The sequence below is a fragment of the Phaseolus vulgaris genome, chromosome 6 (genome assembly GCF_051622355.1).
Source record: "Phaseolus vulgaris cultivar YP4 chromosome 6, ASM5162235v1, whole genome shotgun sequence".
In the NCBI taxonomy this organism is placed as follows: Eukaryota; Viridiplantae; Streptophyta; class Magnoliopsida; order Fabales; family Fabaceae; genus Phaseolus; species Phaseolus vulgaris.
The window spans coordinates 34,289,119-34,302,167 of record NC_143503.1 but is presented as its reverse complement, the minus strand read 5'-3'; the positions used below and the strand labels follow the sequence as shown (position 1 = coordinate 34,302,167).

Here is a 13,049-nt window from a genome sequence, read left to right as displayed (position 1 = left end):
ACTAACACTACATTCAAAATTGTCTCGTGAAGCTCAACTACCAAAAATAGTGCAAGAAGTAGTGTCATTGTTAATAAAAATGTTCTTGTCTCAACACAAGTATACAAAATTTAAGAATTAAGTATAAGTTCCATGAATTTAGCCATTTTTTTTTAACTTTAATGAGTGAGCATTATAAGGGAATTTCACATCTAGAAACCAGGGTCAGGATGTAGAGTCTAAAGGAATGATGTAGGTTTGGTTCTTGTAGAATTCTCAAATCACAACAAACACATTGGCTAATGTGTGTAATGAAACTTCAGATTTAGTGCATCGGGCAAGTGAAATTAGCTAAACTCTCAAGTTATTATGAATTTATGATACCCTATAATAAGTCTCACTTTGACCTATTTGACCATAGCCTGACCAAGATGGGGAATATCTCCATCAGGATCGACACCTCAATTCTTAGTACTACAAAACATATATGAATTCATTGAGTTTGTTTATCACTAAAAGAAAGTAGTTGAATTAAAGTTGTCTCGAATACTCGGGAATTCAAATTTTTTGTAAAGAATGACAAATCCATATCAGACTTGTAATTAAAACTATTATACATAATACTGGTATATAAAAAAAAACACTTGAAAATCAAGAGAGATGGAGTTGAAATGAAACACGAAAGTTTAATCACAATACCAATTCCCAAAAGTCATGACTAACCCTCCAATTCCCATGAAAAAATATAATAGAGGCTAAAAATTATAAATGCTTTGCATGCACACATCTTAAAGTTTGAACATATATAGTTCCCATAGAAGTAAAACCCACATAAGAAAATATTGTCAAAATACAAAGAGTACTGAATTACTATTTTCCCATCCAAGTATAACAAATAGTTCACTTTTATATTAGGTATCTTGAGTAAGTTTTTAAAAGATAAGCATTTACTCCTTAAAAATAAACAATAGGTTCCGATATTAACAATAATAGGAAAATTACCAATAACCCTAGTATTTAACTTCTTATCTTAAATGACCAGAGCTTAGAATGAGAATAAATAAGATTAAGAGTCATGACTTCAATACAATTGATTATCAATTATCAGTCCAACAACCAGTGATGATAATTCAGTTAAATGCACTATAAAAAGATGTGCATACTATTAACTTGAAAACCTGTAAAATCATACCATTGCAAACATAACATTTACAGTGGCAATCAATCTCAACTAACATCCAATAAGAGTTTTATCTAGTAAAGCTAGCTAGAATATTCTCTTTCGTTTTGGTATCATAGGTAATTCAAATATGAATCTTCAAACAATGATATCATGTGCAAGAGAAAATCTCAAGTGACAATAAAAGTGACTGTTTCACAATGCAAGAATGGTGAAAAAGAAAACTTTACAACCACACATTCGTACAAAAACAAAATTTATTTCAGTGTGTTGTGGCTTCTAGGTGATTACTACAATATATAAAGGGACTAATGTATAACAATGAGAGACAAAAGGGAAGAACGAGAGAAAATCTTCAAGTAGGTAAAATTCAATACAAGTAAAGCAACAATCTTTATGGTTGAATCTTCAAAACATTAAGTCTCCTTACAAGTAGCAAATAATAATAATACTATGGTCACATAGGTACTCGTCAAGGAACAAATGACAATAAAATTAAATATTTTGTGCTCTTTCCAACCTCACTCTTGTAAACAACCATTAACAGAAACAATTAAAACTTGAAAACAAGCAAGTCACATATAAAATGATACACAAATCACAAATACACATCAAAACAAACCTTCATGAATCATCATACAATCGAAACACAATCACCACTGTAACCACATAAAACAACACAATGTCAAACTTCAACAGGCCATATCAAATGTAACATCCCACATACAACTTATTTACTCTCCATAACTTATATGTATCTGAAACTAAACCTTGACACAATTAAATCTAACTTGCACTTGCTCTACACTTATTGGGTAACTATCCATTTTACTTTCTAGAGATTTTGAAACTATTGTTTTATATTCCTATTCCTATAAAATGAATTTGATAAAGAATCAATTCATTTAGAAGATAACATCTAGATCCTACAAAGACAAGCGTCTCAAAGTCATATAGAATTTGAGTTTATCAACAAAATCATAATACTTTTAATATATAAAGCATTACACCAAAATAATTATTAGTGTAAAACTTTTAATCTAAAGGACAACTTTCAAATAAATAAATAAATAAACACTTAATTAAATAAAATATAACACACAAGAATAAAAGAAGCAAAGTTTCAACATAATACATTATAGCAAGCTTAGAAAACCACTTTTGTTAACTTCAAACAACATCCATTACTTCAGTATTTATCACAGATGAGAAAGTTTCTTGACCAATGATTTCTAAGCATGATTGCATTTGTACATATTTAAAATTATTTAAGATGCTAAACTAAGATAACAAGCAATACACAAAAACAAGAAAACTTTTTATTTATTTTAAGAAACAAGGAATGTTCCACCTATTTTTTATTTTACACTAGTTCCATCTTGCATAGAGATTATAAAAGCTGAAACACAAACAATCTATATTGAATCACGAAAGAGAACAACATAATTAATTGTGTCAAAACTATGGTGCTAATTGTATATCTTAGGAAGTTTTATATGTTATTCTTCCTGTAATTTTCTTCTCTATAATAGTCATATATCGCTATTAATTAATACTAAGAGTTTATGTATTAAAAACAATAATCTCAAAATCACAGGGATTTGTCTCCTTAAATTTAGTTGTTCATATTTCCTAAAATAACTAGCAGGTTCATATTCCTTATGGATTTGAGATCAACATAAAGCATCTTCTTCTTTTAATTGTATGCAAGAGACCCTTTAACCACACAATGACCACAAACTCAGATTTACAATATCACAATTTTTGTTTATTTATATTTAAACCAAAATAAAAGTAAAACAGTGCAATAGATGTTGAAGTTTTTTTTTTTTCAAGATCTTTCATTCTTAATATTAAATTTTTTATTTAAAACATACATTTAACTAGAGCACAACAAAGTACAATAAGATTAAAAAAAAAACAATTTTTTTCTTTAAATAAAATAATCAGAAAACTTTTCATTATATTTCTACTTTAAACTCAAACAATAATCTATTAGCAGAAGAAACACAACGAACCCACTACCCTCAGGTCATCCCCTCAGGTCACCTTAAGGATGAACTGCTCTGATACCAAATGTAACATCCCTAATTTTTTATCCATATATAATAAAGTAAAATAAACACTATCTACTTAACATATGAATATATATAACTATCTCTTAATTGTATCTAAAAAAAATATCCCTCTTCATAGGGATTTTAATATATACACCAAAAGTTTTAAAAACAAACAGAGCATTCAAATTAAAATTTTCACATCCTCCAGTTGCTCACTTAGGAGCTCTATTACCTCCTGCAATCTCGTCTGCTCCCGTGTACCACACGATCATCACAAATAAAGAAACAAACACAAAACGAATAACAGGGTAAGCTAGCTATAACAAAATTTTCTATATAATTTAAATTTCAAATTGATACACAACATTCATAAATTCTCATACAATTTCTCAAACATTTCACATAACCATCAAGTGTCTATCACGTTCATCATCCACATTACTCCTATTAGATTTCTACTGACTCACATACTCAGACACTCGACTCTACTTCCGGAAGACTCGTGTATTGAAATTAGCATCCAGAGACCTGCACCTGTCATACTACTGCTGTGAAGCCCACACAGTCATGCACATAATTATCTCAATATCTCATCATCTCATCGTCTTCATATGACAGGGTAAATCCATTTGATCTGCTCTGATCAGTTCTTTCAAACCTCAGACTCAGCCAAATGAACCTCCTTCGACTCTCACCAACTGAATAACTTCATCTATCTGATTCCACTATATCAGTAGAGTCAGGATCGTCTCATTCACAGGACACTCACAAATCAATACACCCTAATAACAATCTCAACACGGTATTTCCTTTCCTGAAAATACTATGTCTTGATCACACTTTAACCTCATTACATACATCATTTAACATATCAATGCACCACTCAATCACATCATATTTAAAACAATCCAAATATATCTCAAACTTTACTTATATACATAATTAATTCCAAATATATGCTGTGTAAATCAATCATCATTTAAAATCAAACAACCACTTCTCATCAAACAATTCAACAAAATATTCTAAAACAAGTTCAACTCATTTATATTATTATTCAAACACTTTCAATTCTCAATCACAAACACCTTCAACAACTTATTCACCTTAAAATCAATATAAAATATTCAAAGTCAACTATTTTAGTCAATATATTACTTTACTCTTCAAAAAGAGACAATCCTGCAAGCAAAAACAATTGGAATTGGTGACCACGTCACCCCCACATCCAGAATCTTCTAACCTAGGGTTTTAATGAAAAGAATAAGACTAGCTTCCCTTACCTGGACTTAAGCAGATGCTCACTAAGAGCTCCAACCACCAAAATCTTAATATTAAGGATAATCTAACTCTATCTAAGATTCTGATCGGGCAATGTCGTAGAGTTCACTGTCAGGAGTCCAATGGCAGACTCCGATCGTCAAACCTATGAAAGATTTTGATCGGGCAGTCTTGTAGATCTCGCTGCCAGGAGTCTAATGGTGGACTCCGATCGTCAAACAGATGAGCGAGGATGTCAGAATCTTAGAGAGAAGGGAGAGAAAAGGAAAAGGAAACTTCTAGAGAGATGGTGATTTTTTTAAAATGAAACCTGAATAACTAATTTTCTATTTATATAGCTTTTTCACTTTAATAATAAAATATTCACGTGTCATTTTAATTGTACCATTTCTACTCTAAGACTATTTTTCTCGGTCCTTATAATTATTATTATTATAATTTATTATTATTTATAATAGTATTGTATATTTTTTTATTATAATATTATTACAGAGATTTATTTTTATTACCACTATATAAATTTATTTTATTATTGTTGATATTTTTATTCTTATATAAATTTATTTTAGTATAATTATATAATATACTAATTAATTATATTATATAACATAATTGATTATATATATATATATCTATATATAATGATTATCCTTCTCGTAATCGTTTTTGGTATTCATTGTTTTTTATTTATTTTACCTTTATAATAATATTTTATTTTATTATTTTATTTGAAAATTTCTTCATTTCATTATTAATGAGTGTTGAATTTGAGAACTGACCTGTTTTGTTTTAAAATCTGCTTTTTGGGCATTCTTTGTTTTTAAAACTAGGAACCACCAGGACTCTCCATTCCTAATATCAGATTGTTTAATGCTCCTCTTTTTTTTTTTTTCTCTGCTTTTGATTTTTTATCCTTATTTAGTTCTATTCCTTTATTTACAAAACAAAATTAAGTGAAATATAAGTTTAGTATTTGAGTAATAAGTGTTATTGATATACAACTGTGAAGTGATTGAAAAAGAAATTGTCTTTATTTTTTAATTTAATTTAATAATATTATATAAATTATAATAAATACAAAAATTATAATAAAAATTACTGATATAATCAATATTTTCAATATAATTGATTATGAGTTAAAATTGATGTAAATGTTTACTTTTATGTTTTGAAAGTTACGACATTCTTTATTTTTATTTTTTATTTTTGACTATTTTTTTCTTTATCACTTACACCAGTCTCCAAATTAGCCGCGTTTGGTCCGAACAAAATCGCATTATTTCGTGGACAAGTTATTCAAATATCTTCCCGTAGTAGACACTGTCTATATCCTTCTAAAATAAATTATTTCTTAAACTATTAATTATTTAAAAAATATCATTTATCATTTTATGATAATAATAATAATAAAATGAAAAAAATAAAATATTGAATAGAAAAGTGAAAAAAAAATAGTGAACAATCTTTGTAAATCACCGCTTTCTCTTTATCTATATTTCATATTCTTTTAAAAAATTCTTTAAAAAAATAACAAATTATCTAAATCAAATATATACAATTCTCATAAGTTATTTCAAATCAATTCATAAATTCGGGCAAGTAATAAACAATGAATATTAAAGATAAAGTGTTTCAGAAGTCAAACTCAATTATAAATATGAAGAGGAAGTTTCTTCTTCCTTAGTCTCCTAAGAGTTATCTTAATCTTAGGATTATGCCATAATTTACTTACAAACTAAGAACCACTTAACAAGAAAGCAATTTTCTTCCATAATGGTCTTCCAAATTTGATAAATGTCAAAGTAACAAATTTTTAAAACCCACTGTTTTTCATGAAGTATTTTAGTAAAGCAGTGGGCAGAGTGAATTTGTGAAGGTTTTACTTGTTTCATAGAACTAAAAGAATATATAATATAGAATGTTTCTAGATGCATTAAAAATATATAAAATATAACTAAAATGGTATACATTAGTTGATATTAAAAAATGATTAGGATGATATTTGAAAGTGAAACTAATTATATCAAATAATGACATAAGTCGTTGAGAGGCACTCCTCCGCCGACATCAAAATCATAAAGCCGAAAACAGGAAACTGAATTCATTATTACATTTTTATTTTTTTAGAAATAAAATTATCCAAATAGACTCAGATTCATGCACTTAAGTACACCTTTTTACTCTTTACTGTTCACCACTTTTTCGGAGTTTTCTACTTAAACCCAAAAAAAAATTTATAGAAAAACTAAATTGAAATAGTTATTCAAAGTTGATATCAAGAATAAATTTTAGTTAGTTTGAAGAGAAATGTAAATAAATAAAACATTATACAAGGATAAATATAATTTAGTTTTCCAATAGGTTTTTTGTAAAATAATATGAAAATAATTTTTTCTTAACTACACATCTTAAAGTTATAATTTCAACCCTATAATTATTGTTAATCATTTTCAATTTTTATCTTCAAATTTATAACATTAGTTATATTTTTTAATAATTATTTCAAACATTCTTACTTTTTAAATGTATTATTAAACATTTTTATTTTATTTATTTATTTATTTATTTTTTAATATCTACAAAATTATTTATCATCATAAAGATAAGAACAAAAATTATTAAATTAATTAACTTTTTTTAAAACTTTTTACACTATGAATAATAATTTTAATTTTATTAAAACTACTATATATATTTTTTTAACCAACTAATAATCACAAATTTAATTTCAAACAATATTACAAAACCACGTTATATTTATTCTTACATAATTTTTATTTTCTTCCCTCTTTTAAACTAATTAAAAAATCATTCTTCTCAATTTTAATTAAGTATTTCAATTTACTTTTTCCATTAAATTTATTTTATTTTATTTTCCCCTTTTTAAGTTTTTTTTCTCCCATTCTCTTTATATAAAAACAAAAAAAAAAAACTATAAGAATTCCAATTTTCACCGTGAAAAGTCAAGAGATGTATTTGAGAAATAATGTGCACCTGGTCCATTCGGATAATTTTAAAAAAAAAATATTATTTCTGAAAAAGAAATCTCATTATTAAATATGTACCTTTTTATTTAATAATTTAATATTTATATTCATTATGATTTCATTTAAGCACACCTAATGATTGTGATTAACAGCGAGGTCTTCCTAATCTGCAAAGAGAGTCAAGAAAAGTGGGAAAAATCCAAAATAAATAAACAATGAAAATGAAAAGAAGACAGGAAAGAAAAGAGTGGAAAAATGAGAGCTGTGGTCACATGGGCTTGTCTTTCTCTCTAACACTTCCCTTCTTCTTCCTCCACTTCTCCCCCTCTCCTTTTTAGATTCTTCCTCTTTTCTCTCTACCCTTTGCCATGGCTGAGGATAAGGTATTTTTCCAGCTCAAAAAAATTATCTTTATGGCTTTCTTTTTATGCTGATTGTATGGTTGGTCAGAAAGCGTAGTGACCCAGAAATGGGAGAGTTGAAAATGTCTCTTGGGATTTCGTTGCTGATTAGTGGATGAAGCTGAAATCATGTGGGATGCATAACTTGTTTTTGTATTTATTTTATTTTGTTGATTCTTTTTCAGTTGGAAAAGGGGATGTTAGGGTTTGTTATTGGGGGATGAAAATTCTTTTTTTCTTGCTGAAAGTTTTGTCCTTTGAGCTTTAAGGCTGAAGACCCATTTTTTACTATTTTTGGTGTTGATCTATCTATGGTTTTCTGTGAAGTTATCATTTTTTTGTAGAGAGAGGTTCTGAACTGGGTTTTGTACCGAGTTGGAGATTTGTTTGTTGCCAAACCCTGTATCGCACTCTGATCTTGTATCTTGTAATCTTATGTCGATATTGCACACTCAACGATTCGGGGTTTTCTTGTTTGTCACGAACTTATGATCGTTTCCTTTGCTAGTTGTTCACCACATTTTTGTATTTATTTCTGATTCTGTTAAAAATTATTTTTATCCAGTTTTCTGTTATCTGCATCTAGCGGTTACTTTATTTTGATTTATTTTAGTTACATTACTCTTTATGTTCCCTTCAGTTCTTACTTTCAACGATTTCAATTGAAGTTTGTACTCTGAACATAGTGCTGTTATAGTTCTTGGTTCCATGTCTATAATTTTTTTAGCAGAATATTTCACTGAATTTTCCGTAATATCGTACTGAAGTTGCTCGCCCGGTGTTTTTTTTCCAACGTTATATCATCAACTTATTTTTTTGAGTTAATAGATGTGATGTTTTAATTGGGTATGTTGTTTATCATCATAGTTTCCATCTAGTGTTTTTTATGTCTGCCAGTTGGTTAAATGCATTCTTCCAACTTTTACATGCTGTTTATCATCAGAGTCTCCACCTAGTTTTTTTAATATGTCCGCCTATTGGTAAAGTGTATTCTTCCAACTTTTAGCTTCCTTCTAAAACCGTTAGCAATGATTTTAAAATATTTTGTGAAGAAGGTTAGGATTATAATATTTTATATACTTTTACAATTTTACAGGAGATGTCCTCCTCTGTCATCAATGGCAATGATTCCCTCACTGGTCACATTATATCTACAACTATTGGAGGCAAAAACGGGGAGCCCAAACAGGTATTATCTTTGTAAATTCTGTTCTGCTGATAGTATTACATTTGGTTTATTTGCTGGGTTGTTAAAAATGCCATGTGACATTTATCCTGGACTGCAAATTTAATGTCTTCTACAATCATTATTGTAGACTATTAGTTACAAGGCCGAACGAGTTGTAGGAACTGGCTCATTTGGAATTGTTTTCCAGGTATGCTAATAGTGTAATATTTGGTTCATTAGTCGGAATATCTTCGTCACATGCTGATAGATTTTTTTCTTCTCATAGGCAAAATGCTTGGAAACTGGGGAGGCAGTGGCAATTAAAAAGGTTTTACAGGACAGAAGATACAAGAACCGTGAACTACAGTTAATGCGTGTTTTGGATCATCCAAATGTGATCTCACTGAAGCATTGTTTCTTTTCAACTACAAGTACAGACGAACTTTTTCTAAATTTGGTGATGGAATATGTTCCAGAGTCCATGTATAGAGTCTTAAAGCACTATAGCAATGCTAATCAAAGAATGCCAATCATCTATGTGAAACTTTACATGTACCAGGTATGCCTCATACTTTCTGGTGATTTATAAATATCTCTGATTTTTTAAAAGATGCCTGATAAAAGTTTGTGGCATGCTTGCAGATTTTTAGGGGATTGGCTTATATCCACACTGTTCCCAAAGTTTGCCACAGAGACTTGAAGCCTCAAAATATTCTGGTTTGTTCACATGTTTCTGAATATGTATATACTGTGAGAGAACCTTTTATATGAGTGTGAGATAAGTAAATATTGAATATTGCATCTTATTAAGAATGGTCAAGATTTAAACACAAGTAATTTGAGTTTTTAAATCATGCGATTTTAATAAACTTCTAATTAACAATCCATATAGGATTATATGACTCATTCATTCTTATAAATTAAAATTAGTCAATATTTCTGGCTTTGATGTGTTTGTTTGAACATTCCAGGTGGATCCTCTTACACACCAAGTGAAGCTATGTGATTTTGGAAGTGCCAAAGTTCTAGTAGGTCTTATTTTGCTTTGGTATGCTTAGTTTTTTGTCAGTCTTTTTCCACACACCATTATCTTTTATACTGGCTAAGTAATAACTTAGAATGTCAACCAATATCCTACCAATGGCCAAAAATTGTACTTTAGATGAAACGGGTCCAATCTTTTCATTGTTTTGATTCCAGTCTCTTGTGTTGATGTCTTGCTATGCTGAACACCAAGCTGTGGAGCTCCTTTTTTACTTTTTGTGCGACGCAACATATTCTTTTTTATTTTTATTTTTTTTGGAGGTTTTTATCATGTTTTGTATTCATTCAACTTCTGTTTTAGTGAGAGTGGGGGACTACTCATCTTACAATATCCAAGACTGTTCTTTTCTCTAATAATTGATTTTTCCAATGAAGTGTTTCTTGTTCTAACCTTCTCTTTTGTCTCACCAGGTAAAAGGTGAAGCTAATATATCATACATATGTTCACGATTCTATCGTGCCCCAGAACTTATATTTGGTGCCACGGAGTATACAGCTTCAATTGATATTTGGTCAGCTGGCTGTGTCCTTGCTGAACTTCTTCTGGGCCAGGTTTGTGTCATCCATAATTAATTGTTATTACTAGAATAATACTATTGTATGAATTTTGAATTACCACTAAATGAAGTACACATATCTGTTATCTGAAACAATTTAAACTTTTGTAGCCATTATTCCCAGGAGAAAATGCAGTAGACCAGCTTGTACATATTATAAAGGTACAATCGGTGTCAACATGTATTTTATGTTCCTTAGTCATGCCTTCCTTATTACAAGTCATCTTTAAAAAAATGTTTTGTAGGTGCTTGGCACACCAACTCGAGAGGAAGTACGCTGTATGAATCCCAACTACAATGACTTTAGGTTTCCACAGATAAAAGCACACCCATGGCACAAGGTCTGTAATTTTATCTCCTTTCAGACAATTGTTTATTTTTGGATGATTAAAATGTATTTAGTATAAAAATGGCTTAGACATTCTAACACATCAAAATTGTGTGTGTAGATATTCCACAAAAAGATGCCACCAGAAGCTATTGATCTTGCATCTCGGCTTTTGCAATACTCCCCAAGTCTCCGGTGTACTGCGGTTAGTGTGATTGCCTTTCTCTCCCCTCTTTTTATATTCTAATTAATTTCGTAATAATGATTTTTTTTTCTTTAGAAAAACTAGAACATCAATTTAAGAAAAAGCTAATTTTGTTGTGTAGCTTGAAGCATGCGTACATCCTTTCTTTGATGAACTTCGAGAACCCAATGCTCGCCTGCCAAATGGCCGTCCATTTCCTCCTTTATTTAACTTCAAACATGAAGTAAGTCCTTAAAATATCCTTCTTGGTCTTACATGTGCTCTGGGAGCAAGTTTTTTGTAGAGACATATTAATAATTTTTCAACCTACAAAGGTGCATACATCCATGGATCCATTTTCTTAGCTTGATATATGCCTGGTTGTTTTTGAAGTGTCTATCTTTGTGTGTTTGTCTATTAGAGTAGTACACAAAGCAATGCATTCAGAAATGTATATAAAATGTTCCTCTGATTAACATCCAAGCTAAACATCCTAATGTAATCCTTCCTGTTTACAGTTAACTGGAGCATCTGCAGAGCTTGTTAACAAGTTGATACCTGACCATGTGAAGCGGCAAATAGGGATACAATTTGTTCATCCAACAGGATCATGATGATAAGCTAGCAGGGGCATAGTGTATACTAGTTGATAAGTTAAACGAAAGTGGCACCGTTATTTTTGTCTAAATTACCATCTTTTTTGTCTGGCCAGTGTAGTCTCAAGCTGAACCTGGACTGAGACTTGGGGTGCGGGATGACTGCACTTGATCTATCAGCATATGTATACACCTTTTGATTCTCTGTTGCCACTGTTGGATCTTATTTCCCGAGGCAAATAGCCTTGTTTATTGTAAACGTCTACATGTGATGTAGCAGTAGTAGTAGTAGTATACTTGGCCTGAAATGGTCAGAACTTAGAATGTCTATGCTAGGGGAAAACTAAAGCATTGGCTGGAAGAAGGGAACGGAGGTACACATGGGTTATGGGATTGTTGGGTCCGGTTTAGTTTCCTTTTTGTAATGTAATGTGCCTTTTATAATGTTGTTGACCAGTCTCTTTCCTTGTGAAATGTAATGTTGCTATCTGTCTGTTTTCTTTAATGCTGCTTTCTAATAATGTTCCACATTTGATATTTTGTTTCTTGAAATTCAATTAGCTATTTTGTTAACAGCTGTCATTATTTGTTGTCTTGTTATCATATAAATTTTTTTTATTTTTTTTTAGATTTTGCATTTCGATTTGAACTCGACCAATGTAATCTACGTAGTTGCTGCAAATCCATATATGATTTTATTCCTTTTTTAGAGAAAATATTTTTTAATATTGTAAAGTAGTTTTATACTGTTACTAATTATATGATAATGTACAGGATACATTGTAATATGCTGTTGGTATTTTAATTCCTCTTTCAAAGTTGATCAAAACAACTAGCAGGCAGAGTTGTTGCAGTCCTTGGGGTTGGACGTAACACCAAGCATATTTGTACATAATTATGTTAAACTAACGTAATTGATACATCACGTATACTTTTATACACTTTTTGATATTCATTCAATCGAAGAATGAATTGTTCTTTGGCTAATTTCGAGAGAAATGTAATTCATAAAAATGTTTTAAACTATACCGGTTATAATTAAAATACACTAAATTGGGTTTTCACTGGAACAATAAACTAGATCTTAAGTAAATCAATTATGACTTTTTAATTATTCATCTCATGTGAGACTTCTTATCTGACATTCATTTAATATTCTTCATTAAGTGCATGTTTGGATACGCTTTCTATTCACGCTACACATGTTTCAAAGCTTTATTAGGAGAGAAACTAAAATTTATAGAGTCCCTTGAAAGGTTTTAAACTAACCTTAAATTGATTGAT

At 29.7% G+C, this 13,049-nt stretch overlaps 1 protein-coding gene across 2 annotated transcripts; it reads left to right on the top strand.

The window, feature by feature from the left end:
• Positions 1-7,640: 7,640 nt before the first annotated feature.
• On the top strand, positions 7,641-12,270 carry LOC137832478 (shaggy-related protein kinase eta). 2 transcript variants are annotated; one of them, XR_016521441.1, is made up of 12 exons: positions 7,641-7,870; positions 8,985-9,077; positions 9,205-9,264; positions 9,343-9,615; positions 9,699-9,773; positions 10,028-10,104; positions 10,512-10,652; positions 10,769-10,819; positions 10,903-10,998; positions 11,107-11,190; positions 11,312-11,413; positions 11,688-12,270. XR_016521441.1 is itself a non-coding variant. In XM_068640667.1 (12 exons), exons 1-12 carry the CDS (start codon positions 7,856-7,858, stop codon positions 11,781-11,783), a joined length of 1,143 nt encoding a protein of 380 aa, XP_068496768.1. In that variant the 5' UTR covers positions 7,669-7,855; the 3' UTR covers positions 11,784-12,270. The 2 variants fall into 2 exon arrangements, 1 of the variants encoding a protein (XP_068496768.1); XM_068640667.1 differs by having other exon boundaries at positions 7,669-7,870; positions 10,028-10,084.
• Positions 12,271-13,049: the final 779 nt, after the last annotated feature.

Bases quoted from the DNA above. Each gene is read 5' to 3' on its own strand.
- LOC137832478 (XM_068640667.1), top strand. The intron at 10,653-10,768 runs GTTTGTGTCATC...AAACTTTTGTAG, and splicing joins CTGAACTTCTTCTGGGCCAG to CCATTATTCCCAGGAGAAAA. The intron at 11,414-11,687 runs GTAAGTCCTTAA...TCCTGTTTACAG, and splicing joins TATTTAACTTCAAACATGAA to TTAACTGGAGCATCTGCAGA.